This window comes from Thalassophryne amazonica, chromosome 21, assembly GCF_902500255.1.
Source record: "Thalassophryne amazonica chromosome 21, fThaAma1.1, whole genome shotgun sequence".
In the NCBI taxonomy this organism is placed as follows: Eukaryota; Metazoa; Chordata; class Actinopteri; order Batrachoidiformes; family Batrachoididae; genus Thalassophryne; species Thalassophryne amazonica.
In genome coordinates, this window is record NC_047123.1 from 10,727,149 (window position 1) to 10,755,052 (window position 27,904).

Sequence of the window (27,904 nt, forward strand, 5' to 3'; positions counted from 1 at the left end):
ATAATAGTAACAATAGTAATGATACAACACAATTTTAGACAAAGACAAAAAAAACAACAGAAAAGATAGACCCAACTAACAATGAACATGAATAAATCCATAAAACAAATCTAGAAATAATCAATAACAGCTTCCTGTGAACACCTCATGAGTCTCACACCCCTATTTCATCCCTTTATCCCATGAAAACGCTTTCTTTATATTTTCTTTTAAACTGTTGAATCCACCATCTACTAATAGAAACAGCAGCTTGGTCATAGTCATGTCCCACAGCAGCCTGTACTCAAGGTTCTTGAAATGTAGCAATATCTCCACCTGGTGGACATTTAACACTACTGCGGGTGCAATAGAATTTGACCAAGAGCTCTAGTAATTAAAAATAATGGCAAGTTCCACAAAAAATATTTTTTTTACTTTGTTGTATATTTATTGTTAAAGCAGTAGTACTACAATAAATTGTTGACGCATGATGCGACTGGGTTCTGTCACAGCTGCTCACTGCTCGGAAATGTCCACTACCTACCTAAAAATGAATCCAACATCAACGATGTTGCTTACAACATCCACCATGTTTCAGTGCATGTTATTCCGAAAGTCAGAAATTGGGGTCAACTGAAGTTAGGACTAAGAAAATGTTACAAATGTCTTTCTAGCACTACTTTACATTGAACAATAGTACACATGGATAACTGTACTTCTGTGTAGTTGTCAGTTGTCATCTTTTAAATATCTGGCTTTTCAGCCATAATTTCTTTTAAAGATTTTTGGGTTTGGTCGACATGTCTTCATAGGGGTTCTGGTAGTCCTCCACAGCAGTATTCACAGTGTTCTTTGTGCTGCTTAAATTAAAAACGCTCAAACCACCTTCGGTCTTGCTCGTGTTCCTGGTCTTGTAGTAGTATATGAACAGGAAGAAACCTGCCGGGCAGAAAAAGAATCAGTACGTAAAATTTTTAACTGCTAGAATGAGCAACAGCTGAGTTACAACAGAGGAAATATGATGGAAACACTCAGGAAACCTGCACTTTGTTGGCTTTGTGCTCAGTTTGTGTTTGAGAGGTTATAAATCCTGACATAACGAGTCACATGAGCGATTCAAAGTGAAGTGTTACAGAGAAAGGTTTGCTTTCTCCAAAACATTAAATCTAGGCTTGCATCTCAGATGTACCTTCTGGCAAATTGTAGCTGAACTTTCAGGTCTTCTTTTTAAGAAAATCCTCCTCTACACCACTTCATCATGAAGCTGTATAACTAGGGATACAAAATATAATACATGCACTATGTACAATTTCTTCAGTCACAGCCACAGAAGCCTGTAACACTTTTTGAGAACTCTCCTCCACACAGATTTACCATAGAGTGCCGTACTGTTTGTATTTATAACTGATGTCAGTAAAGTCCAAGACACATTCAGTGACTTGGAAATATTCATGTATCCATCCCCTGACTTGTCTGAAGAAAACTGGCAATAAAACAGATTATTTACAGGTATTATACCAAAGCATTCCATTACTTATGCAACCCATCATCTTGGCTTATGTATCTTTAATTAATTTACAGCAGTGTTCAGAATAATAGTAGTGCTATGTGACTAAAAAGATTAATCCAGGTTTTGAGTATATTTCTTATTGTTACATGGGAAACAAGGTACCAGTAGATTCAGTAGATTCTCACAAATCCAACAAGACCAAGCATTCATGATATGCACACTCTTAAGGCTATGAAATTGGGCTATTAGTAAAAAAAAGTAGAAAAGGGGGTGTTCACAATAATAGTAGCATCTGCTGTTGACGCTACAAACGCAAAACTATTATGTTCAAACTGCTTTTTTAGCAATCCTGTGAATCACTAAACTAGTATTCAGTTGTATAACCACAGTTTTCATGATTTCTTCACATCTGCGAGGCATTAATTTTGTTTGTTTGGAACCAAGATTTTGCTCGTTTACTAGTGTGCTTGGGGTAATTGTCTTGTTGAAACACGCATTTCAAGGGCATGTCCTCTTCAGCATAAGGCAACATGACCTCTTCAAGTATTTTGACATATCCAAACTGATCCATGATACCTGGTATGCGATATATAGGCCCAACACCATAGTAGGAGAAACATGCCCATATCATGATGTTTGCACCACTATGCTTCACTGTCTTCACTGTGAACTGTGGCTTGAATTCAGAGTTTGGGGGTCGTCTCACAAACTGTCTGCGGCCCTTGGACCCAAAAAGAACAATTTTACTCTCATCAGTCCACAAAATATTCCTCCATTTCTCTTTAGGCCAATTGATGTGTTCTTTGGCAAATTGTAACCTCTTCTGCACATGTCTTTTATTTAACAGAGGGACTTTGCGGGGGATTCTTGCAAATAAGTTAGCTTCACACAGGCGTCTTCTGTCACAGCACTTACAGGTAACTCCAGACTGTCTTTGATCATCCTGGAGCTGATCAGTGGGTGAGCCTTTGCCATTCTGGTTATTCTTCTGTCCATTTTGATGGTTGTTTTCCGTTTTCTTCCACACGTCTCTTTTTTTTTTTTTTTTTTTTTTTTTTTTTTTTTTTGTCTTTTGTCCATTTTAAAGCATTGGAGATCATTGTAGATGAACAGCCTATAATTTTTTGCACCTGCGTATACGGGTGATTCTTAGACTACGGGCACTTATGTCCTTTGATCATATTGTATGAAAAACAGAAAAAGGGAAATTTCACACTTTTATAGTTATCTTTACAATGAAAGTGTGTTAAGAAATTTGTTGTAGTAGTCTATGATGACTTTTTCACCTTTTTTCAGCATCATTATATGCAAATATTGCCGTTTTGTGCTTGTCCCACACCCAGACTTTTGATCTTCAATGATAAAAATGAATGGTAAAGAAACGTTTTTTCTAATGTTTTAAAATATCTCTGAATAAAATATCAGTAAAATAATCAAAATGTAATTGGGGTATTCAATGTCATACAACTGTTGTGATTTTTTTTAAACAAAATGTAGTTGTCCCACACTATTGCTGTAATTTCCACCACAACAATGTAATGTCCCTTTAAACAGTTTGAATGAAAGATTGTTTGGGTAGTTTCTATGGAGATAAACAGTGACATCAGAGCACATGTATATAGCGCCAAATCACAACAAACAGTTGCCCCAAGGCGCTTTATATTGTAAGGCAATGGTGTGGTGGAAATTACATTTACAAGGCCAATAGTGCTCGTAGTTAAAGAATCACCCATACGTTTTCCCCTCTCCAATCAACTTTTTAATCAAACTACGCTGTTCTTCTGAACAATGTCTTGAACATCCCATTTTCCTCAGGCTTTCAAAGAGAAAAGCATGTTCAACAGGTGCTGGCTTCATCCTTAAATAGGGAACACCTGATTCACACCTGTTTGTTCCACAAAATTGACAAACTCACTGACTGAATGCCACACTACTATTATTGTGAACACCCCCTTTTCTACTTTTTTTTTTTTTTTTTTTTTACTAATAGCCCAATTTCATAGCCTTAAGAGTGTGCATATCATGAATGCTTGGTCTTGTTGGATTTGTGAGAATCTACTGAATCTACTGGTACCTTGTTTCCAATGTAATAATAACTATACTCAATAATATACTCAAAACCTGGATTAATCTTTTTAGTCACATAGCACTACTATTATTTTGAAAACTACTGTATATCAAGTTGTAGAGATTTGCTTTAAGTTTAAGGAAGATCATTGTAAAATTGATTATTTGTGTATTTTGCTATCTGACATGGTATGAACAAATTAAAAAGCATGGCATACCAATTAATTTGAAATAAAGCAATTGTCAGTGATTGTCAGAATAATTTATCGTACAAATGAAAAAAATGATCTTTTCAGGATAAAAACATTTATTCATTTCCTTCAAAACTGGAAGATTTTTAAGAATTGGCAGAATCCTTTCACATTTTTGTGACCTGCTCCTGTGTGTGTTGATCTGCAGGTAATTTGGCCTAAAGTGGAAAACTGATAGAAAAGCGAAAGTGAGCAATATAATAAATGATTCATGTGATTATACACTTGGACTTGAGAAATGACTGAAGATGAGGCTGAGATCTGGTCTCAGGTGCAGGTACCTTGGAAAGAATTGAGGATGGTGAAAATGTAGTAGGCCGGCTTCTGGAAGGCGCCATAGGCAAAGAAAGCAAAACCCCAAGAGATTCCCAGTATGCAAAACAGGCCCATGATGGTGACGACCCTTTTGCCAACGCCGCTCAACTCAGTTGTACCCGCTTTGGTTCTGAGGCAAATGAGCCACGTGAAGATGACGATGAAGGCGGTGAAGGTGAATAGGAAGACCACCGCGTAGTAGCCTATGTTGACGATGTTGTGGACGTTGCTGTCGGCTATCCAGCACCTTTTACGACAAAACATCCCAATGAGAAAAAAGCTCGACTTCAGGTGGACATGAACATAAGGTCAAGGTCTCACACTTAAAAACAAATTAAATACAAATCCTTTGTCCAAATATTTATGTACTCTCGGGTTTTTTAGCCCCACTACGTGTTTTATCTTGCTTTTAGAATGTCCACTTTAATTCATTATAAAGTTTTTTAAAAAATAATAGTTACAAGTTCGATTTTCAGGTTTTGCTGTCAGATTTTCAGCATGTCATCTGTTGACATACACCAAAATAAATGCCTCTTTAAACACCATAGAAGACACAGAAAATAGTGGAATTGTGGCCACAAAAAAAAAAAAAAAAACCCTGTCCTGGGGGTTGAGCTGGAATCGGTAGTGGAGGTGTCAGAGAGGAGGATGTTGAGGAAACTGCACAGCATCCAGGCCAACACCTTCCACCCCCTGCATGCCACACTGATGTCCTGTCAGAGCACCTTCAGCCATAGACTGAGACCACCGAGGTACACCACAGGAGGGCTTTCCTACCTGTGACAATCAGACTAGAATTTTTCCCCCCTTCTGCAGGATGAATAAACAACAGTTATTCAGTTATGTGCAATATTGGATAATATCTTGTGAAAATGTCATCAGTCATTTTGCATAAATTTGTTTTACCTATTGTATATATTTAAAAAAAATATTCACCGTTTACTGTTCGGTACTCTCGCAAAATAATTTCCTTCGGGATAATAAAGTTCATCTTATTCTGAAAAAGCTTCTGAATTAACACCTGGACTAATTCTATGATAAATGCGAACCATTTGGATGGATATAAGTGTCTAAATGTAGAATCAGTACCTTCTTTCACATAAGAACAAGAAAACGTCTTCAGCCTTCTGGATCTCTACAATCTGGATTCCTCCTTTGGAGCCATCATGAAAAGATTCATGAACAAATATCAAATCTGTGAAGAGTCTCTGGACCATTAGACTTTACACCTTTCAAGAAGACCCAAGGTAACACCCAGAGCTCAATGAACTTTGATTTTTAATGTGCAACTGCAGCTCAGGGTGACATCTAAGGATTAGATGAAGAGAGGCTAAAAAAACTGGACCAAAACCCCAACAAAGATCAGCCAAATTTCAGAGGTGATCACCAAAACAAAAAGTAAGCATTTGTGGTCAAATGGGACAAAAAAATGGAATTGTGTGGCCATAAAGATCAGTAATGTATGAAGGAGAAAGGGTGAGGCTCTAAATCCAAAGAACATCATCCCAACCATGAACCACTAGATCAATGGTTCACAATTCCAGTCCTCCTCAGGTGTCCCTAACCTGCACCTGTTTTTCTCTCTTGTTGATCTGCCAAAAACTAATGGGCTCATTTGGTTTGTATTTGCGCTTGACTGACTTTGCACACTAGGCAGACAATATTAGAAAGATCTGGTCTTGACTTTGCACTTGTAAACTGCTTTGGGGTTTTGATTTGACAAGTCAAGTCTGGGAGCACATGCTGTCACCACGTCACCACATCCACCACACCACAGAACCACAATCCAGGTGATCAGTCCATCTAAATATATCTGAAATGGGGGGTTTTGATGATGAATTCATCAGATGACTTCATTATGAAGTAATCAGTCATAAATACTTAGTTCAACAATATATATGTAAATCATCCATCTGAGCTTCTTGGTTGTTGAGATATACAAAAAAAGGTGTTTTCGGATCATGTTTTCTTTGACTTTTGACCGAACTACTCCAAAACGTAAGCACCTCTAGATATCTATCCAAGTAGCATTCCCACCAAGTTTGATGGAAATCCATCTGGACATTTTTGAGTTATTTTGTTGAGAGAAACACACATGATAGTGAAAACGATACCCAATACCACAGGGTAATGATGTATCTAAACATCTGACTCATCTGCTATGATCAATAAAAGCTGAAATAAATCTAATATACCTGTATGTATGCTGTATGAAATAAAGCTGTATGTAAAGGTATGGATTTTAAGAGCCAAAGAGAATGAGATTTTTCTTTTTTGTGGCCATAATACAGATCGTACTCACATGTTCACGTTGGCTTCATCAGTGTTGATGACTTGCTTGCCATATTTTGCAGTGATGAGCAGGACGATGACAATTACACTTGGAAGAACTGGGAAAAGATGAACAAATATAAAACACCTGTCTCGCACTTTATAAATCAGGTGGGAAATACTCATTGGTACTCACGCCAACTGATCAAGGCGACTTTGACGACATAGTGGCGCGTGTTAATCCTTCGAGGCACGTGCAGGACGAAGTGGAAGGCCTGCATGGCGAACCACGTGAAGGTGACCAACATAAAGTAATGCATGACAGCCGCCATCATCTTGCAAACTGCAGAGTTGCCAATTTTTGCCACCCAGTGGTTGGTGAGGAAAGTGAGGTTCAGCAGGAACATGGCTGAAATCAAGTGTATGAGGAAGTGTGTGGCTGCAGTGGCTTTGGCCCTCCTGGGAAGAAAATTCATAAATTGAAGCCCATAAATTTGATTAGAATGAGAAAAAAAATGTTGAATGAAAATAATAATTGCAAAAGTAAATGACAAGTTGAATCAGATATAGTTTCATATCCCCTAATATGTGCCTCCCACAATCAGAAAGGGCTGCTAAATGTTACGGACCTCACACAGCCAGTAGGGGGCTGGCTAGGCAGTTCATTTACTTTATTTTTTCATCCTGATTGGGAATCTTTGGCTCTGATTACTGAACTGTGAAATTAAAATTGATCCTTGTTCCTTAGTGTTGTTCACCATCTTTTACTGCTATTCTATGATTTTGATGTCTGATATTTGCTCCCCAATCACCAAGCTTTGATTGCAGTCTTTGATCCAAATCAAGCATCTTCCATTAGAATCATTGTTCCTGGTCTTTCATAATCTTTGATCCTAATCACGCATCTTCCATACAAATCTTTGCTCCTACGCTTTCCTACTGGCTGATGACCACTGATTCTGATTAAACGTCTTTGATCTTGGATCCTAATGCATGAACATTGTTCCTGATCTTTGATCATAACCAGTAACCTTTGTTTCTGATTGCTGACCTGAGAAATTAATTTAATTAAATTATCCTTGTTGCTGAACCTTGTTCTGTATCTTTGATCACTGATCTTTGATCTAGATAGCTGGCCTTTGATCGTGACGACCAAGCTCTCATCATTTATCCTAATCTATAATCCTTTGATTTCATGCTTATTGCTGTCCTGTGATCCTATGTATTCATTTTTGATTTTGGAATCAAATTAGAGAATTTTGATCCTAATCTTTGATCCTGTTCATTGGAATTTGAAACTTGTCAAGTTGTAAAACAAACATTAGCTTCATGGAGCAACTATCTCATGTTATCATTCATCCATAGACTCTTGAGACAGAATGTCTGAAGATAAGAAGGGAAAGTGTGAAGATAGCAAGATAGCAGCTTACATTAACCTACCACAACCTACCATCAACTGTACTGAGCCATTGTAATTACGAGATTGATGCAGGCAGACAAGAAATGGTATGGTCCACTTTAGTGGTGCCTAAAACCAAGACTTTTCCAGGCATAAATATAGGATATTTATTGTAATATTTACAATTACTGATATATTTACAACTATTGTTTTGACATTTTTTGGGGGGGGGGGGGGGGGGCAAAGCTCAATTGGCACCCCCTGTAATTTATTTAATGTAGTTAATAACAGAAATAAAGTATTAATGAAGACTGCATATGAGTTGTAAAATGTATTTTATCTCCCTTTATATATATTTCCAGAATTATTTGGTTTCTTTATGTCCTGTTGAATTTTTTATTCATTCATTTATCCCTCTAAATAATTACACATTTTTTCTTAATACATTTAGTTTTTATTGCACCACTTTGGAACATTAATTGGTTTATTCTGTCTCTGTATCCATCACTCTCTTGTCAAGCCAGTAAAAAAAAGTTACCTTATAAGAAAGTGCATAAACAGTACTACGCTGAGGAAGAACATGGACAAGCCACAGCCAATTTGTGTGATGGTGGTGAGTGTGGTCAAGTCAGAGGTGGACATGGTGATGTTGAGGGGAGCCTGCAAAATGCAAAAACAACCTCAGAGTTCAGGTTATTCAATATTGCATTTATTTTAGTGCTGGTCAGGGTGAGCTGTCACTTTGAAACAAATTCCTTTTTTATCACCACCATATTTGGTGACAAAAAGTTTTTGAAAATATGCACAAATTTTTCCCTCCACTGACCAAAGTGTCTTTAAAGTACACATTTTTAATAAGGTGCCTTTCTACATTTCATTTGTTTGTCATTTAAATTGCAAGTCCGAGGGATGAGTACTGCCAATGGACCACAGGGACGATGTAGCACAAAAATCTAATCAGTCCTTCATGTTCAAAGATATTGTCATGATAAATTATTTTAAATAAATGTATTTTATTCCAGTTTTCACCAAATGTGACACACACACACACACACACACACACACACACACACACACAACACACACACACACACACACACACACACACACACACACACACACACACACACACACACACACACACACACACACGTAGGAGAGTTTCAGAAAGGTCTAAACAAGGTCAAGAAGGTCAGTCATTGTAGTCCAGGTCATGTCTGTCTGACTCTTTGTTGGTCGGTTCCTCCAGGTATTTTGACCAATTTCCACCAAATATATGTGGATAAAGTTCAACCTTGGAAATGTCATAAAAGGGTTCATTTTGGCAAAGGACAAATAAAACTCACCATTAGGACAGCAAAAAACGTCAAATGTGAGCAATTGCAGGTAATATTGTCCCCGTCTGTTATTGTTTCACATCCGCTATTAGTCCAGACTGGCAGATGTCCTACAAGATGAAAACAGAAAGCAGTTTAAAAAAAAGTTCAGAGCTGGAACGGCCTCCTTCCTCAACTTTCAGTCAGAAAACGTTTAATAGCCAGCGTGTGAACAAGCTCAGTTATGTGGCAGAGTTCATGCAAAATGATACAGATTTCATTTTGTGCTGACGCCCATTAACATGTGCAAAATACTCATTTACATACAGTTCATGAGCCAGTCATCAATTTTGACCTAATCAGTACCACTGAAGGTGACTAAACGACACTTAGAATCCAGCCTCAGTGTATCATGGCCTACACAAAAATGTATGATAGCCATCCCAGGGTGGTAGCTGTAGCCAGGTAGGGGTCAATGAAGAATTACATAAAGGTCAAAATTTTAAAATGCTTCAATCATGTTGAAAACTATATCATATAATTTGTCTGATCATAACAATTCCAAAAAAGTATAGTTTGTGCTATCTATGATGGAATATTCTGGGGTTATGGGGAAAAACAGCAAAAATGGTGACAAAGGTCAATTTCAGTTTGTACAGGGGTCAAAAGTTAAAGTTGCTAAAATTCAATAAAAAAAATGATGCAAATTATTGTTTGGGTTAATAGGGTTCTAATAAGGAATAGTTTGCTCCATCTGTCATGCTTAGTTATCATGTTACAGGGTAACATATGTCACATGTCATAGAATCCAATAGATGTTGACCTTGTTTGACCTTTACCTTGGAGACCAAACATTCAACACTGTAACAAATATTCCATTTATGAATCCTTTTATTCCAACCAATAATTTGCATCATTCTGTACTGAAATTGGAGCAACTTTAACTTTTGACCCCTGTACAAACTGAAACCGACCATTGTCACAATTTTTGCTGTTTTTACCCCATAACTCCAAAAAATTCCATCACAGATACTCCAAACTATACCTTTTAGGAATCGTTATGACCAGACAAGTAATGTGATATAGTTTTCAACATGACTGGAGCATTTTTATAGTTTGACCTCTGTGTAATTCTTCATTGACCCCTACCTGACTACAGCTGCCACCCTGGGATGGTTATCATACATTTTTGTGTAGGCCGTGATACACTGAGGCTGGATTCTAAGTGTTGTTTAGTTACCTGAAGTGGTACCAAAAACCTGCTTGGCCCATGGACTAATATTGCTGCCTACGTCATGTTACCGCCCGCTATCAACTGTGCAATTAATCTTAGTAAATCACCTGCAAAGCTGTCTCCACCCAAAGTGTGAAAAGTGTTGATTGCCCATGCAATTTAGCACTCATAAACGAGATCCTAAGTGATAAAACATGTAGAATCCACATTCAGATCCCAGTCAACAGCAAAATCTAAGAAGTTTTCCACCTTGAAATTCATCAACTGATTCAGATGTAGAGGACGGCATTTTTACGAAGCTGATTTAAATGCAACTCTAGTGCTAAAATCTCATTTCTTCTGGAATCAAAATTGTCATCAAGGCCAATCCTTTCCCACAGAGGAGGATTTAAGGATGGCTAACATCATGTATGTGTTAACGTGTGTGTAATAAATTCAATTGTGCACAAAACAGACATACAGCTATTCATCTTGCCTATTTTTATAAGTGTGTTCAGGAACAAATACAGTAGTGTTCAGAATAATAGTAGTGCTATGTGACTAAAAAGATTAATCCAGGTTTTGAGTATTTCTTATTGTTACATGGGAAACAAGGTACCAGTAGATTCAGTAGATTCTCACAAATCCAACAAGACCAAGCATTCATGATATGCACACTCTTAAGGCTATGAAATTGGACTATTAGTAAAAAAAAAAAAAGTAGAAAAGGGGGTGTTCACAATAATAGTAGTGTGGCATTCAGTCAGTGAGTTTGTCAATTTTGTGGAACAAACAGGTGTGAATCAGGTGTCCCCTATTTAAGGATGAAGCCAGCACCTGTTGAACATGCTTTTCTCTTTGAAAGCCTGAGGAAAATGGGACGTTCAAGACATTGTTCAGAAGAACAGCGTAGTTTGATTAAAAAGTTGATTGGAGAGGGGAAAACGTATACGCAGGTGCAAAAAATTATAGGCTGTTCATCTACAATAATCTCCAATGCTTTAAAATGGACAAAAAAAAAAACAAAAAAAAAACAGAGACGCGTGGAAGAAAATGGAAAACAACCATCAAAATGGATAGAAGAATAACCAGAATGGCAAAGGCTCACCCACTGATCAGCTCCAGGATGATCAAAGACAGTCTGGAGTTACCTGTAAGTGCTGTGACAGTTAGAAGATGCCTGTGTGAAGCGAATTTATTTGCAAGAATCCCCCGCAAAGTCCCTCTGTTAAATAAAAGACGTGCAGAAGAGGTTACAATTTGCCAAAGAACATATCAACTGGCCTAAAGAGAAATGGAGGAATATTTTGTGGACTGATGAGAGTAAAATTGTTCTTTTTGGGTCCAAGGGTGAGATGACCCCAAACTCTGAATTCAAGCCACAGTTCACAGTGAAGACAGTGAAGCATGGTGGTGCAAACATCATGATATGGGCATGTTTCTCCTACTATGGTGTTGGGCCTATATATCGCATACCAGGTATCATGGATCAGTTTGGATATGTCAAAATACTTGAAGAGGTCCTGTTGCCTTATGCTGAAGAGGACATGCCCTTGAAATGGGTGTTTCAACAAGACAATGACCCCAAGCACACTAGTAAACCAGCAAAATCTTGCTTCCAAACCAATAAAATTAATGTTTTGGAGTGGCCTGCCCAATCCCGGACCTAAATCCAATTGAGAACTTGTGGGGTGACATCAAAAAAGCTGTTTCTGAAACAAAACCAAGAAATGTGAATGAATTGTGGAATGTTGTTAAAGAATCTTGGTGTGGAATAACAGCTGTAAGGTGCCACAAGTTGGTTGACTCCATGCCTTGCAGATGTGAAGAAATCATGAAAAACTGTGGTTATACAACTAAATACTAGTTTAGTGATTCACAGGATTGCTAAAAAAAGCAGTTTGAACATAATAGTTTTGAGTTTGTAGTGTCAACAGCAGATGCTACTATTATTGTGAACACCCCCTTTTGTACTTTTTTTTTTACTAATACCCCAATTTCATAGCCTTAAGAGTGTGCATATCATGAATGCTTGGTCTTGTTGGATTTGTGAGCAGAGAAATTACCTCTTGGTAGTCGATTTCTCGGCGGGGAGGTGGAGTTGCAGTCCGGCTTAAGTAGTGGTGTAGATGAGTGACAGCTGGTGTGATGAGTGACAGCTGTCACTTCCTCTGGGTCTGGCGCCCTCTCGTGCTTGGAGCCCGCACTCCAAGCAGGGCGCCCTCTGGTGGTAGTGGGCCAGCAGTACCTCCTCTTCAGCGGCCCACATAACAGGACCCCCCCCTCAAGGGGCGCCTCCTGGCGCCCGACCTGGCTTGTCCGGGTGTCTTCTGTAGAAATCGGCCAGGAGGGCCGGGTCCAGGATGAAGCTCCTCTTCACCCAGGAGCGTTCCTCAGGTCCATACCCCTCCCAGTCCACCAGATATTGGAACCCCCGGCCCTTACGACGGACGTCCAGGAGCCTGCGGACTGTCCAAGCAGGCTCCCCGTCGATGAGCCGGGCAGGAGGCGGCGTAGGTCCAGGTGCACAGAGGGGCGAGGTGTGGTGTGGCTTGATACGGGACACGTGGAATACAGGGTGGATCCGCAGTGAAGCTGGGAGTTGGAGCTTCACTGCGGCCGGGTTGATGATCTTGAGGATCGTGAATGGTCCGATGTATCTGTCCTTTAACTTGGGAGAGTCCACACAGAGGGGGATGTCCTTTGTTGAAAGCCACACCCCCTGCCCGGGCTGGTATGTGGGGGCCGGGGAACGTCGGCGGTCCGCATGGGTCTTAGCCCTCGTCCGGGCCTTTAACAGGGCAGAGCGGGTGGTCCGCCACACCCGGCGGCACCTCCTGAGGTGGGCCTGGACCGAGGGCACACCGACCTCTCCCTCCACCAGCGGGAACAATGGGGGCTGGAACCCCAAACATGCCTCAAAGGGGAGAGGCCGGTAGCAGACGAAACTTGGCTGTTGTGGGCATACTCGATCCAGGCCAGATGGTGACTCCAGGCCGCCGGATGTGCGGAGGTGACACACCGAAGGGCCTGCTCCAACTCCTGGTTGGCCCGCTGTGCCTGGCCGTTGGTCTGGGGGTGGTACCCGGACGAGAGACTCACGGTGGCCCCCAGCTCCTTGCAGAAACTCTTCCACACCTGTGAAGAGAACTGGGGACCACGATCTGATACAATGTCCGATGGTATCCCATGTAGCCGCATGACGTGATGGACCAGGAGGTCTGCCGTCTCCTGGGCCGTCGGGAGCTTCGGGAGGGCCATGAAGTGGGCCGCCTTGGAGAACCGGTCCACTATCGTGAGAATCACGGTGTTGCCCTGGGACGGCGGGAGGCCCGTGATGAAATCCAGGCCGATGTGAGACCAGGGGCGATGAGGCACTGGCAGGGGTTGGAGGAGGCCCGTCGTCCTCCGATGGTCTGCCTTGCCCCTGGCGCAGATGGTACAGGCCTGGATGTAGTCCCGGATGTCAGTTTCCAGGGACGCCCACCAGAAGCGCTGCTGGACTACTGCCACGGTCCTACGCACTCCGGGATGACAGGAGAGCTTGGACCCGTGACAGAAGTCCTATACGGCAGCTCGAGCCTCTGGTGGGACGTACAGTCTGTTCTTGGGGCCAGTCCCCGGGTCCGGGCTCCTGGTCAGGGCCTCCCGGACGGTCTTCTCCACGTCCCAGGTAAGGGTGGCCACGACAGTGGACTCGGGGATGATGGTCTCGGTGGGGTTCGACAGCCCCGCTTTGGCTTCTTCTTCGTGCACCCGGGACAATGCATCTGATTTTTGGTTCTTGGTCCCGGGGCGATACGTGATCCGGAAGTCAAAGCGCCCGAAGAACAGAGACCAGCGGGCTTGCCTGGGGTTCAGCCGCTTGGCGGTCCGGATGTACTCCAGGTTCCGATGGTCCGTGAAAACCGTGAAGGGCAACGATGCCCCCTCCAGCAGGTGTCTCCACTCTTCAAGAGCCTCCTTCACCGCAAGAAGTTCCCGATTGCCGACGTCATAGTTCCGTTCAGCTGGGGTCAACCTGCGGGAATAAAAGGCACAAGGATGGAGAACTTTATCAGCCTCCACGCTCTGGGACAGCACGGCTCCTATCCCTGAGTCAGAGGCGTCCACTTCTACTATGTACTGGCAATCAGGATCAGGCTGCACCAGAACTGGTGCAGTCGAGAACCGGCGTTTCAACTCCTGGAACACGGCTTCGCACCGATCCGACCAGGCGAAGGGGACCTTGGTGGAGGTCAGGGCAGTCAGGGGGCTAACTACCTGACTGTAACCTTTAATGAACCTCCTGTAAAAATTTGCAAAGCCGAGGAACTGCTGTAGTTTCCTGCGGCTTGTTGGTTGGGGCCACTCTCTCACCACCGCAACCTTAGCCGGATCAGGGGCGACGGAGTTGGAGGAGATGATGAACCCCAGGAAGGACAAAGAAGTGCGGTGGAACTCACACTTCTCGCCCTTCACAAACAGCCGGTTCTCCATCAACCGCTGTAGGACCTGACGTACATGCTGGACATGGGTCTCAGGGTCCGGGGAAAAGATGAGTATATCGTCCAGATATACGAAGAGGAACCGATGCAGGAAGTCCCGCAAGACGTCATTTACCAAAGCTTGGAACGTCGCGGGGGCGTTAGTGAGGCCGAACGGCATGACCAGGTACTCAAAATGACCTAACGGGGTGTTGAATGCCGTCTTCCATTTGTCTCCCTTCCGGATCCGAACCAGGTGGTACGCGTTTCTAAGATCCAATTTCGTAAAGATTTGGGCTCCATGCAGGGGCGTGAACACTGAATCCAACAGAGGTAACGGGTATCGGTTGCGAACCGTGATCTCGTTCAGCCCTCTGTAATCAATGCATGGACGGAGTCCGCCGTCTTTTTACCCACAAAAAGAAACCAGCACCCATCGGGGAGGTGGAGTTCCGGATCAGCCCGGCAGCTAAGGAGTCCTGGATGTAGGTCTCCATTGATTCGCGTTCCGGACGTGAGAGGTTGTACAACCTACTGGACGGGTACTCAGCGCCCGGGACCAAATCGATGGCGCAATCATACGGTCGGTGCGGAGGAAGAGTGAGCGCCAGATCTTTGCTGAAAACGTCAGCAAGATCATGGTACTCCTTTGGCACCGCCGATAGATTGGGGGGGACTTTGACCTCCTCATTAGCTGTAGTGCCGGGGGGAACCGAGGATCCTAAACACTCCCGGTGGCAGGTTTCGCTCCACTGCGTCACAACCCCGGACGGCCAATCTATCCGGGGATTGTGCTTCACCATCCATGGAAAGCCCAAAATCACTCGGGAGGTAGATGGTGTTACATGGAACACCATCTCCTCCCTGTGATTCCCAGACACAACCAAAGTCACTGGTTGTGTCTGATGTGTGATTAATGGAAGCAGGGTGCCATCTAGTGCTCGCACCTGCAATGGTGCCGGCAGAGCCACCAGGGGGAGCCCTACTTCCTTTGCCCATCTGCTGTCCAGCAGATTCCCTTCTGACCCCGTGTCTACCAGTGCTGGGGCGTGAAGGGTTAAATCCCCACAAAGGATTGTTACTGGGATTCGTGCAGATCTGCGGGGTCTTTCCGCGTGCGTGTTATGACCCACCCTTAGCCCAGTTTCTAAGGACGGGCGTTGTAGTTTGACCGTTCAGGGCAGTCCTTCTGCATGTGCTCACAAGAGCCGCAGACAAAACACTCCCCGCGGGCCAGCCTCCTTTGTCTGACATTTGTTTTCACTTTGGCCCTGCTCGTGTCCATAGCCTCCTCAGCAGGGGGAGCTGTAGCCACACGGAGCTCTCTGGCAGTGAAGCGTGGGGACGACGTCACCTTGTCGGAACCGGAAGGGGGAGGGACGGCTCGTGCCCGGTCACGCCCCCCGGCCTGCTCCCGACGATGCTCGGTTAAACGGTTGTCTAAGCGTATAACCAAATCGACAAGCCCGTCAAAATCCCGCGGTTCTTCCTTAGCCAGTAGGTGCTCCTTAAGGACCAGGGACAGTCCATTTACAAAGGCGGCGCGGAGCGCAACGTTATTCCAGCCGGACCTCGCTGCCGCGATGCGGAAGTCGACTGCATACTCGGCTGCGCTACGGCGCCCCTGTCTCATCGACAGCAGCACGTTCGAAGCGGTCTCGCCTCTGTTGGGATGATCAAACACTTGTTTGAACTCCCGTACAAACCCAGTATAAGACGTTAGGAGCCATGAATTCTGCTCCCAAAGCGCCGTAGCCCATGCGCGTGCCTCTCCTCGAAGCAGATTTATAACATAAGCTACCCGGCTAGCGTCTGATGCATACATGACAGGGCGCTGTGAAAAGACGAGCGAACACTGCATGAGGAAGTCTGCGCACGTCTCAACACAGCCCCCGTACGGTTCCGGAGGGCTTATGTATGCTTCAGGGGACGGTGGGGGGGTTCGTTGAACGACCAGTGGAACGTCTGATACAGGCTCAGGACCAGCCAGAGGAGGAGCTGCAGCAGCGCCCTGATCGCGCGCTTCCACCCTGGCGGCGAGAGCCTCCACCCTCCGATTAAGGAGGACATTCTGCTCGGTCACTAAATCTAACCGAGCCGTGAAGGCGGTTAAGATCTGCTGCAGCTCACTCAACACGCCTCCTGCTGACGCCTGCGCTCCTGGCTCTTCCATTGGCCGTTCACGCTCGAGCTGACGCCCCTCGGAATCCATGACGATTGGCCGAGAAATCCTGTTGGGAAGGTGTCGTAGCACGGACCCACAACAGGGGGCGCAAATGAACGGACAATGAGTAAGCCAAAAGGTAACAATTTAATGTTGTGACAACACACAACTAAACACACAAAATTTGTAAAGCCAATTAACACCAGGTGACGTGTGGGCAGGCTCGAAGATAGAAGACCCCGACGAGAGAGAAGCCGCGTCCCACACGGCCTCCACCACCAACGGTCTGAAGAACACCGGAGCCGCCAAGTCCCGTATCCCCAGGTGACCTCTGTCTTCGGCTGTCGACCCTGGTACTGCTGGCAGAAAGCAGAGACAAGATGAATGAGTGTAAGTCTGTACACTCAGTGGTCCACGGTCTGTACACAGTTAGGAGGGGGAACCTCCACCTCCAAATCACACACTCGTGCAGCTCTTGATTAACCACTTATCTGTTCAGAGAGTGAGGCGCAGTCGTCGTAGTCACGCCAAATGCCAAAATCCCAGATAAGGCAACGACCACAGGACAATGGCTGCAAATGAGATCTAGATTAGTACACAACGTGTCAGTCAGCAGAGAAATTACCTCTTGGTAGTCGATTTCTCGGCGGGGAGGTGGAGTTGCAGTCCGGCTTAAGTAGTGGTGTAGATGAGTGACAGCTGGTGTGATGAGTGACAGCTGTCACTTCCTCTGGGTCTGGCGCCCTCTCGTGCTTGGAGCCCGCACTCCAAGCAGGGCGCCCTCTGGTGGTAGTGGGCCAGCAGTACCTCCTCTTCAGCGGCCCACATAACAACAACCCCTGGCAATAATTATGGAATCACCGGCCTCAGAGGATGTTCATTCAGTTGTTTAATTTTGTAGAAAAAAAGCAGATCACAGACATGACACAAAACTAAAGTCATTTCAAATGGCAACTTTCTGGCTTTAAGAAAAACTATAAGAAATCAAGAAAAAAAGATTGTGGCAGTCAGTAACGGTTACTTTTTTAGACCAAGCAGAGGAAAAAAATATGGAATCACCCTGTAAATTTTCATCTCCCAAATTAACACCTGCATCAAATCAGATCTGCTCATTGACATTGACCCTATGCCATGACATTGACCCTATGTGTCTTTTTGCAAGGAATGTTTTTGCAGTTTTTGCTCTATGGCAAGATGCATTATCATCTTGAAAAATTATTTCATCATCCCCAAACATCCTTTCAATTGTCCAAAATATCAACATAAATGTTGTGTGTTGGGGGGTGTGGCTGGATATTTTGGTGTTCTTTTCTTTTCTTTGCTCTCCAGGTGGCATGAGAACTGATTTGTCTGTGGAGAAGGTGCTGGCTGAAGAATCCTTCACCCTCATCAACATCATGTGCAGCACCTGTGAATGGTGCTCACATGCAACCTTAAAGACTTTCAGCTGAAGCAGATAATTGGATGGTGTTCTGCATTTAAGTCATGTGTGATTCAAGCAGAACTGCCGGGAACTCAACCTTGTGATGTTCGTTTGTGAGACGCTGAGGACCGCGCCTGGGCTTGACACATCGAGCCCATGAAGCAAGGAAGGGTGAGGGACACATGCTGTCAGCACACATCAAAGGTGATTAAGTGTTTGACTAATTGTTGATAGTAACTTGGTATTTTGTTACGCAGTATACTTGAATTGTGATGAGGATTGTGCAGCTCGCTTCTCACTGCTGTGGCATGCGGACAAGTGATCCTCCACCTGTTGTGAGAAGCTGCTCATTTGCATAAAGTTTAAAATACAGACCTGAATGTGTTGCTGATAGTGTGTGTCTTTTGAAGGATATTAGTTGTAACTGCTAACTTACCTCACCTCTTCTATGCTTCGCAGAGAGTCGGTTTGTCGTGTCCACCTGGGGGGTGTTTGGCGGTGGTAGTGGGTCCAGGAGCGCCGGGCTTCGATCCTTTTGGGCGCTGGAGAGCGTGCCAACAGTCACTCCACCAGAAGGACGCTATTTCTGTTTTTCCACTTTTTATGCACCAGCGGGTGAAATAAATATATTGCTTTTGGAACCGCTTTTCTGGTTATTTGTAGCGCTGGGTTCCATCTGACGCAGGTCCGCTCCTCAACCCGCGTCGACACATAACAGTAGTTCCCGGCCATTCCATAATGGACCCAGCGGCAGAGGCGGTTCCTTTTGCCGAAAAAGTTCAAGAACACTTGGAGAAAATATGGGAGCAATTACAGCATCTCGCAAACCAAATTAAACAAACAGACGCCCGTGTTACGGAGGTTGCAGCGCAAGCCGTTCCGCTTCCTGCTGCTCCAGCTGCGGCACCATCGATACTGGTGCAGATAACTCCGTCACCCAGAGATTCGGCGTCCGAACCAATTGTTTGTCGTCCGGAGCCTTGTACGGTGATGCAATGTTCTCTGGTTTCTGCTCAGTCAGGTTGGAGCGCCGCAGCTTTACGAGGAATGTTTGTAGATGGGTTAAATGAGTCATTAAAAGACGAGCCGGCAGTCCGTGACGAGCCAAACGATTTAGATGAGCTAATATCGTTGGTGATTCGTCTAGATGATCGGATGAAGGAGCGTGGACGCGAGAGAGGACGCCCATCAGAGCGGGTTTTTTCGTCTCGGGGCTTTCCCCGACACAAATCTGGGCCGCCTCTTCTTCGCCCCACTGAAGTTCCTCCGACGGGACTTCTGGCTCCTCCTGTTGATGAGCCCATGCAGCTCAGACCAGCAGAGATTACTGTATTGTCCCGACATATAAACGTCAAGAAAATAATGGTGACGTATCTCCAGGTGTTAAGGGACAGGCAAAATAACACACATAAAAAAAAAATAAAAATAAAAAAAATCTAGTACAGGTTAATGTTTTGTTTTCTTTAAATAGGGGTTATAATTTGTTTGGGGAGTCAGAGGCGTGTCTGTTGGAGTGATTGTTAGGTGGATAGAAGCCCGTCTGGGCTCACTTAATTGTTAATTTTTTATGTGTTTTTAGGTATTTTCTGTTTGGGTTGTTGGGTCGTTTTATTTTGTTGTTTTTTATTTCCCTACATCCCTAACCCCAACCTCACTTGCCCCAAGACCGTTTGTCTTGTGGGTTGTGGGGTGGTGCAGGTTGGTCACGCTGAGCGTTCTCAGAAGACCTCTGCACCTGGGGGGGGGGGGGGGGGGGTGTTAGGGGCGTTTTTCTTGGTTTGGTTAGGGCCCGGTTCCACTCCAGCCTCGGTGAGCCTTTGTACCGTTCGTCATTGGTGTTGCCGGGGTGTGGTGCAGCGGAGACATACCTCAGTCGGAGGGGTGGGCCGATCTGTTGCTGTTCGCCATTTCGGTAGTTCCACTCCTCCCGAGAGGCTGGGGTATGGTCAAGTTGGGGCACCGGACGTATTTCCGGTTCTCCGCTGCGCCTTGGGGTTGGGGTTGAGTTAGTTTTTCCTGTTCCCTTCCCCGGCTTAATATTTTGAGCCGTTTGCCAAAATTGAGCCGCCGAGGGGCTCTGGGAGGGACCTGGGGTGCCGGGGAGGGTAACAGGGTTTACGGTCGTTTTATATCCCCCCGGGGTTGTTTTTGGTAGTCCTCTGGGGGTTGAGTTTTGATTTTGTTCTGTTTCCTTCCGGGTTCCACCTCCAGGGTTGATGGGACGGTCCTCTGGGGGGGAATTGGCTTGGGGCCAACTAGCCACGTGTGGCCGGGTCTGGGGTTCCGGGGTTGTGGGGAGGGTACCTCCTGGGGTTGATGGTACGGTCCTCTGGGGGGCGCCGTTTGCTCCATGTACTCCTGGGGACCTTTGTGGGATTCTGGTTCTGGCTGTTCCTCCTGGAACTGGCGGTAAAGGCCTTCTGGGGGGGGGGGGTTGGGCTCTGCAGGTCGTTCTGGGGGGGTTGTTTGTTATTTTTCTTATGTATTTAAGCTTGTATTGTGTTTGTGGGGCTGTGTTGGGTTTTTGCGTTGGGTGTTTTTTCTTTTCTTCCCGGGGTTGGATGGGACGGTCCCCTGGGGAGGTTTTGGGTGGGTTTTGTGTTTTTTTCCTGTGTGGATATTACTGGGGAATGTTTTGGGGCTTTTGTTGATGCCAGCCAGCCTTCCAGCTGCGGTGCCCTGTCCTGCTGTCTGTGGTGGACCTTAGGAGTGTGGTGCTGTCTGCTTCCTGACGAGGACCCCGGTGGGAGGTGCTGTTCTCGGGCCTGGTCTGTTCGGTCGCCGGGAGGCTTCCCGTTAAAGGGGGGGTACTGTTGTGTGTTGGGGGGTGTGGCTGGATATTTGGTTTTCTTTTCTTTGCTCTCCAGGGGCTGAGAACTGATTTGTCTGTGGAGAAGGTGCTGGCTGAAGAATCCTTCATCCTCATCAACATCATGTGCAGCACCTGTGAATGGTGCTCACATGCAACCTTAAAGATTTTCAGCTGAAGCAGATAATTGGATGGCGTTCTGCATTTAAGTCATGTGTGATTCAAGCAGAACTGCCGGGAACTCGACCTTGTGATGTTCATTTGTGAGACGCTGAGGACCGCGCCTGGGTTTGACACATCGAGCCCGTGAAGCAAGGAAGGGTGAGGGACACATGGTGTCAGCACACATCAAAGGTGATTAAGTGTTTGACTAATTGTTGATAGTAACTTGGTATTTTGTTACGCAGTATACTTGAATTGTGATGAGGATTGTGCAGCTCGCTTCTCACTGCTGGGGCATGCGGACAAGTGGTCCTCCACCTGTTGTGAGAAGCTGCTCATTTGCATAAAGCTTAAAATACAGACCTGCATGTGTTGCTGATTAGTGTGTGTCTTTTGAAGGATATTAGTTGTAACTGCTAACTTACCTCACCTCTTCTATGCTTCGCAGAGAGTTGGTTTGTCGTGTCCACCTGGGGGGTGTTTGGCGGTGGTAGTGGGTCCAGGAGCACCGGGCTTCGATCCTTTGGGCGCTGGAGAGCGTGCCAGCCTTCACTCCACCAGAAGGATGCTATTTCTGTTTACACTTTTTATACACCAGCGGGTGAAATAAATATATTGTTTTTGGAACCGCTTTTCTGGTTATTTGTAGCGCTGGGTTCCGTCTGACGCAGGTCCGCTCCTCAACCCGCGTCGACACATAACAATAAACTTGTGCATTTATTGATGATGTAATGACAGCCATCTCCCCAGTGCCTTTACCTGACATGCAGCCCCATATCATCAATGACTGTGGAAATTTACATGTCTCTTCAGGCAGTCATCTTTATAAATCTCATTGGAAAGGCACCAAACAAAAGTTCCAGCATCATCAACCTTGTCCAATGCAGATTCGAGATTCATCACTGAATATGACTTTCATCCAGTCATCCACAGTCCACACACTGCTTTTCCTTAGCCCATTGTAACCTTGTTTTTTCTGTTTAGGTGTTAATGATGCCTTTCGTTTAGCTTTTCTGTATGTAATCCCATTTCCTTTAGGCAGTTTCTTACAGTTCGGTCACAGACGTTGACTCCAGTTTCCTCCCATTCGTTCCTCATTTGTTTTGTTGTACATTTTTCGATTTTTGAGACATATTGCTTTAAGTTTTCTGTCTTGACGCTTTGATGTCTTCCTTGGTCTACCAGTATGTTTGCCTTTAACAACCTTCCCATGTTGTTTGTATTTGGTCCAGAGTTTAGACACAGCTGACTGTGAACAACCAACATCTTTTGCAACATTATGTGATGATTTACTCTCTTTTAAGAGTTTGATAATCCTCTCCTTTGTTTCAATTGACATCTCTCGTGTTGGAGCCATGATTCATGTCAGTCCACTTGGTGCAACAGCTCTCCAAGGTGTGTTCACTCCTTTTTAGATGCAGACTAACAAGCAGATCTGATATTATGCAGGTGTTAATTTGGGGAATGAAAATTTACAGGGTGATTCCATAATTTTTTCCTCAGAATTGAGTGATTCCATATTTTTTTCCTCTGCTTGGTGTTGTGTGTTGGGGGGGGCGTGGCTGGATGTTTTGGTGTTCTTTTCTTTTCTTTGCTCTCCAGGTGGCATGAGGGCTGATTTGTCTGTGAAGAAGGTGCTGGCTGAAGAGTCTTCACTCTCATCAACATCATGGAAAGCACCTGTGCTTGGTGCTCACGTGCAACCTGGACGACTTGCAGCTGAAGCAGATAATTGGATGGCGTTCTGCATTTAAGTCATGTGTGATTCAAGCAGAACTGCCGGGAACTCGACCTTGTGACGTTCGTTTGTGAGACGCTGAGGAACCGCTTTCTGGTTATTTTAGCGCTGGGTCCTGTCTGACGCAGGTTCGCTCCTCAATCCGCGTCGACACATAACAGTAGTTCCCGGCCATTCCATAATGGACCCAGCGGCAGAAGCGGTTCCTTTTGTCGAAAAAGTTCAGGAACACTTGGAGAACATACGGGAGCAATTACAGCATCTCGCGAAACCAAATAAACAAACAGATGCCCCGTGTTTACGGAGCTTGCAGCGCAAGCTGTTCTGCTTCCCTGCTGCTCCAGCTGCGGCACTATCGATATCGGTGCCGATAACTCCGTCACCCACAGGTTGGAATGCCGCAGTTTTACGAGGCGTATTTGTGGACGGGTTAAATGAGTCATTAAAAGACAAGCTGATGGTCCGTGATGAGCCAAATGATTTAGACGAGCTAATATCGTTGGTGATTCGTCTAGATGATCGGATGAAGGAGTGTGGACGCGAGAGAGAGGACGCCCATTAGAGCGGTTTTTTTTTTGTCTCGGGGCTTTCCCGACACAAAGCTGGGCCGCTCTTCTTCGCCCCACTGCGGCTCCTCCGACGGGACCTCCGGCTCCTCCTATTGATGAGCCCATGCAGCTCGGACGAGTCGAGATTCCTGTATTGCCCCCACAACGTAAGCGTCAAGAGAAATAACGGTGACGTAACTCCAAGTGTTCTGGGACAGGCAAAGAACCCACATAAAAAAAAAATAATAAAAATAAAAATAAAAAAAATTTTAAAAAAATTTTTACCACACGTAAATGTTTGGTTTCTTAATCAGGGGTTATACTTATTTGGGGAGGTAGGGGCGTATCTGGTGGAGTGATAGGCGGTTAGAAGCCCGCCTGGGCTCACTTACCTGTCATTGTGTATGTGTTTTTAGGTATTTTCTGTTTGGGTTGTTGGGTCGTTTTGTTTTGTTGTTTTTATTTCTCTACATTCCTAACCCCAACCTCACTTGCCCTTAGACCGCTTGTCTTGTGGGTTGTGGGGTGGTGCAGGTTGGTCACGCTGAGCATTCTCAGAAGACCTCTGCACCTAGGGGGGGGGGTGTTAGAGGTGTTCTTTTTGGTTTGGTTAGGGCCCGGTTCCACTCCAGCCTCGGTGAGCCTTTGGACCGATTGTCATGGGTGTTGCCGGGGTGTGGTGCAGCGGAGACATGCCTCAGTCGGAGGGGTGGGCCGATCTGTTGCTGTTTGCCATTTCGGTAGTTCCACCCCTCCCGAGTGGCTGGGGTATGGTCGAGTTGGGGCGCCGGACGTATTTCCAGTTCTCCGCTGCGCTTTGGGGTTGGAGCTGGGTTAGTTTTTACCTGTTCCCTTCTCCGGCTTACTATTTTGAGCCGTTTGCCAAACTAGAGCCGCCAAAGGGCTCTGGGAGGGACCTGGGGTCTTTCGGGGTGCCGGGGAGGGCAACGGGGTTTATGGTCGTTTTATATCCCCCCGGGGTTGTTTTTGGTTGTCCTCCGGGGGTTGGTTTTTGGTTTTATTTTGTTTCCTTCCGGGTTCCGCCTCCAGGGTTGATGGGACGGTCCTCTGGTGGGGGAATTGGCTTGGGACCGACCGGACAAGTGTGACCGGATCTGGGGTTCCGGGGTTGTGGGGAGGGTGCCTCCTGGGGTTGATGATGCGGTCCCCTGGGGGGCACCGTTTCACTCCATGTATATCTGGGGACCTTTGTGGGATCACGGTTTTGGCTGTTCCTCCTGGAACTGGCAATGAAGGCCTTCGAGGGGGGGCTGGGCTCTACAAGGTCATTCTGGGGGGGTTGTTTGTTATTTTTCTTTTATGCATCTACGTTTGTACTGTGTTGTGGGACTGTGTTGGGTTTTTGTGTTTTGGAGTTTTTCTTTTCCTCCCGGGGTTTGATGGGACGGTCCCCTGGGGAGGTTTGGGTGGGTTTTATGTTTTTTTTGTGTGAGTGGACTTGTTCTGGGAATGTTTTGGGCTTTTGTTGATTCCAGCCGGCCTTCCAGCTGCGGTGCCTGTCTTGCCGTCTGCTTCCTGACGTGGACCCCGGAGGGAGGGGCTGTTCTCGCGGCCTGGTCTGTTCGGTCGCCGGGAGGCTTCCCGTTGATGGGGGGGTACTGTTGTGTGTTGGGGGGGGGCGTGGCTGGATGTTTTGGTGTTCTTTTCTTTTCTTTGCTCTCCAGGTGGCATGAGGGCTGATTTGTCTGTGAAGAAGGTGCGGCTGAAGAGTCTTCACCCTCATCAACATCATGGAAAGCACCTGTGCTTGGTGCTCACGTGCAACCTGGACGACTTGCAGCTGAAGCAGATAATTGGATGGCGTTCTGCATTTAAGTCATGTGTGATTCAAGCAGAACTGCCGGGAACTCGACCTTGTGACGTTCGTTTGTGAGACGCTGAGGAACCGCTTTCTGGTTATTTTTCGCTCCTCAATCCGCGTCGACACATAACACTTGGTCTAAAAAAGTAACCGTTACTGACTGCCACAATCTTTTTTTCTTGATTTCTTAGTGTTTCTTAAAGCCAGAAAGTTGCCATTTGAAATGACTTTAGTTTTGTGTCATGTCTGTGATTTGCTTTTTTCTACAAATTAAACAACTGAATGAACATCCTCCGAGGCGGGTGATTCCATAATTTTTGCCAGGGGTTGTACATACATTAGTAAAATAATTAAAAGCAAGTGCCTATAAATGTATTTTCCAAACTTTTCAGTAAAACTTTAAACTCCCCAAGAGTGACCAGACTAGACAACCTCAAATCCTGCTGAAGCATGTTCCAGGTCGATGGATCAGAGTAGCAGAATGCTTTTTTGCCGAACTCAGTACGTATAGAAGGAACACTGAAAGTGATCAAATCATTGGAGTGGAGACTGTAATGTTGTTTGCATGAAAAGTAACATGACAAATATGGTGGTACCAAGTGAAGGATGGATTTGTAAATGAATGTGTACCAATGTAGGAGTCTGCGTGTGCGTAAAGAGGGCCACTTAACTAAGGAGTAGAGGGTGCAGTGATAGTGAGAGCTTTGCTATCTGTGATGAACCTGAGAGCTCCATGATACACAGCCTCCAACATACGTAATAAGCTGGCAGAGGCGTTCGTATACACAATATCTCCATAATCTAACAGGCTCATAAAGGTGGCAGAAACCAGCTGTTTCCTGGCATTATAAGAGAAACAGTGTTTATTTCGAAAAAAGAAGCCTAGTTTTAACTTAAGCCTTTTTAGTAGATTTTCAATGTGTGGCTTGAAGGTTAAATTTTCATCTAAAATAATGCCAAGGTATTTATATGATGATACAAAGTCAATTTGTAATCCCTGTGCTGTGATTATATAGTAGGGAGAGGTGACGGCACTTTCTTTTTGTTCGAAAATAACATTACTTTTGTCTTACTTGCATTTAACATTAGCTGAAGTTGTGAAAACTGAGACTGAATGATATTAAAAGCGGACTGCAGGGGTTCAAAAACAAGGGCAACTGATTTTGCCTGACAATAAATTATGGAATCATCAGCGTAAAAATGCACAGCCGCATCTGTGAGACCATGGCCCAAGTTGTTAATGTATATAGTAAAAAGAATAGGCCCTAAAATTGACCCTTGTGGTGTGCCTTGGATTTAACCTATAAAGACTGCATTTCTTGTTAAAGAGGATAAACAAACATGATGATCAGTGAGCTGTCTACAGGAGAAAAGCAAGCCATTCTGAAGCTGAAAAAAGAAGGAAAATCAATCCAAACCATTGGACAAACACTGGGCATAGTCAGCACATGAATTTGGAATGTTCTGAAAAAGAAAACTACGAGTAATGTCTAAGTAGTCTGACGTCTGATCCCTATACTGTACACACTGCTTACGACCAGTTAGATCATTTAAAAACCAACCCATAGCCTGGTCAGTGAACCCTGTGTCCAAAAGCCTTTGACATAAAATCCTATGATTAACCATGTCAAAGGCTTTGGACAGATCTATAAAGAGGGCGGCACAATAGTACTTGGTGTCAAGAGCTTGAACTACATCATTAAGAACTTTCAGAAAGGCCGTAACTGTTCCATGTTGCTTTCTAAAACCAGACTGATGAGGTGATAAAATGTTCTTGGAATACAAATAATGTTTAATCTGTTCATTTATTATCTTTTCTAAATTTTTACTAAGACACAGTTTTGAAATGGGTCTGTAATTATTTAATATTGTAGGATCTCCACCTTTTAATAGAGGTAAAACAAATGCAATTTTCCAAATGTCGGGAATAGAACCTACTGAATCTACTGGTACCTTGTTTCCCATGTAACAATAAGAAATATACTCAAAACCTGGATTAATCTTTTTAGTCACACAGCACTACTATTATTCTGAACACTACTGTATATGGCAGAAAAATACCTTCGCCATTCCATGAGCAACAGGATGGAATTCCTTTCTGTAAGTGATACAAAAATAGAAACAAAGGTGCCGATCAACAACCTCAGTTAAGCCTTGTAGAACTATTAATACTTACTAATCAATTACCTGTTTGATCTTGTGATATTTGATAGAAATGCTGTCTGTCAGATTGGTGATACTGGCTCCCATTTCAACTGCTATGACCTCATTGCCTAAAAGACCACTGTTTAACTCATCCTGGAAAACAGCACAACCACAAGTATAATCAGTCACTGTACGGCACAAACACCTCAGGTTTTTTTTTCTTACCTTAGCCATATTGAAGAATCGGAAAGCAGCTACAAAAGCTGAAAGGTTGTTGGAAAAAAACGACTTTTCAATTGCTTCTGA

The 27,904-nt window shown here is 44.7% G+C and overlaps 1 protein-coding gene across 1 annotated transcript; it reads right to left on the reverse strand.

Moving 5' to 3' along the window:
* Positions 1-754: 754 nt before the first annotated feature.
* On the reverse strand, positions 755-27,904 carry LOC117503384 (adhesion G-protein coupled receptor G2-like). Its single transcript, XM_034162598.1, has 9 exons — positions 27,824-27,904; positions 27,641-27,751; positions 27,515-27,551; positions 9,139-9,239; positions 8,331-8,452; positions 6,590-6,852; positions 6,425-6,512; positions 4,089-4,369; positions 755-918 (listed from the first exon to the last, which is right to left on the reverse strand). The coding sequence occupies exons 1-9, from the start codon at positions 27,830-27,832 to the stop codon at positions 755-757; spliced, it is 1,176 nt and encodes a 391-aa protein (XP_034018489.1). The 5' UTR covers positions 27,833-27,904.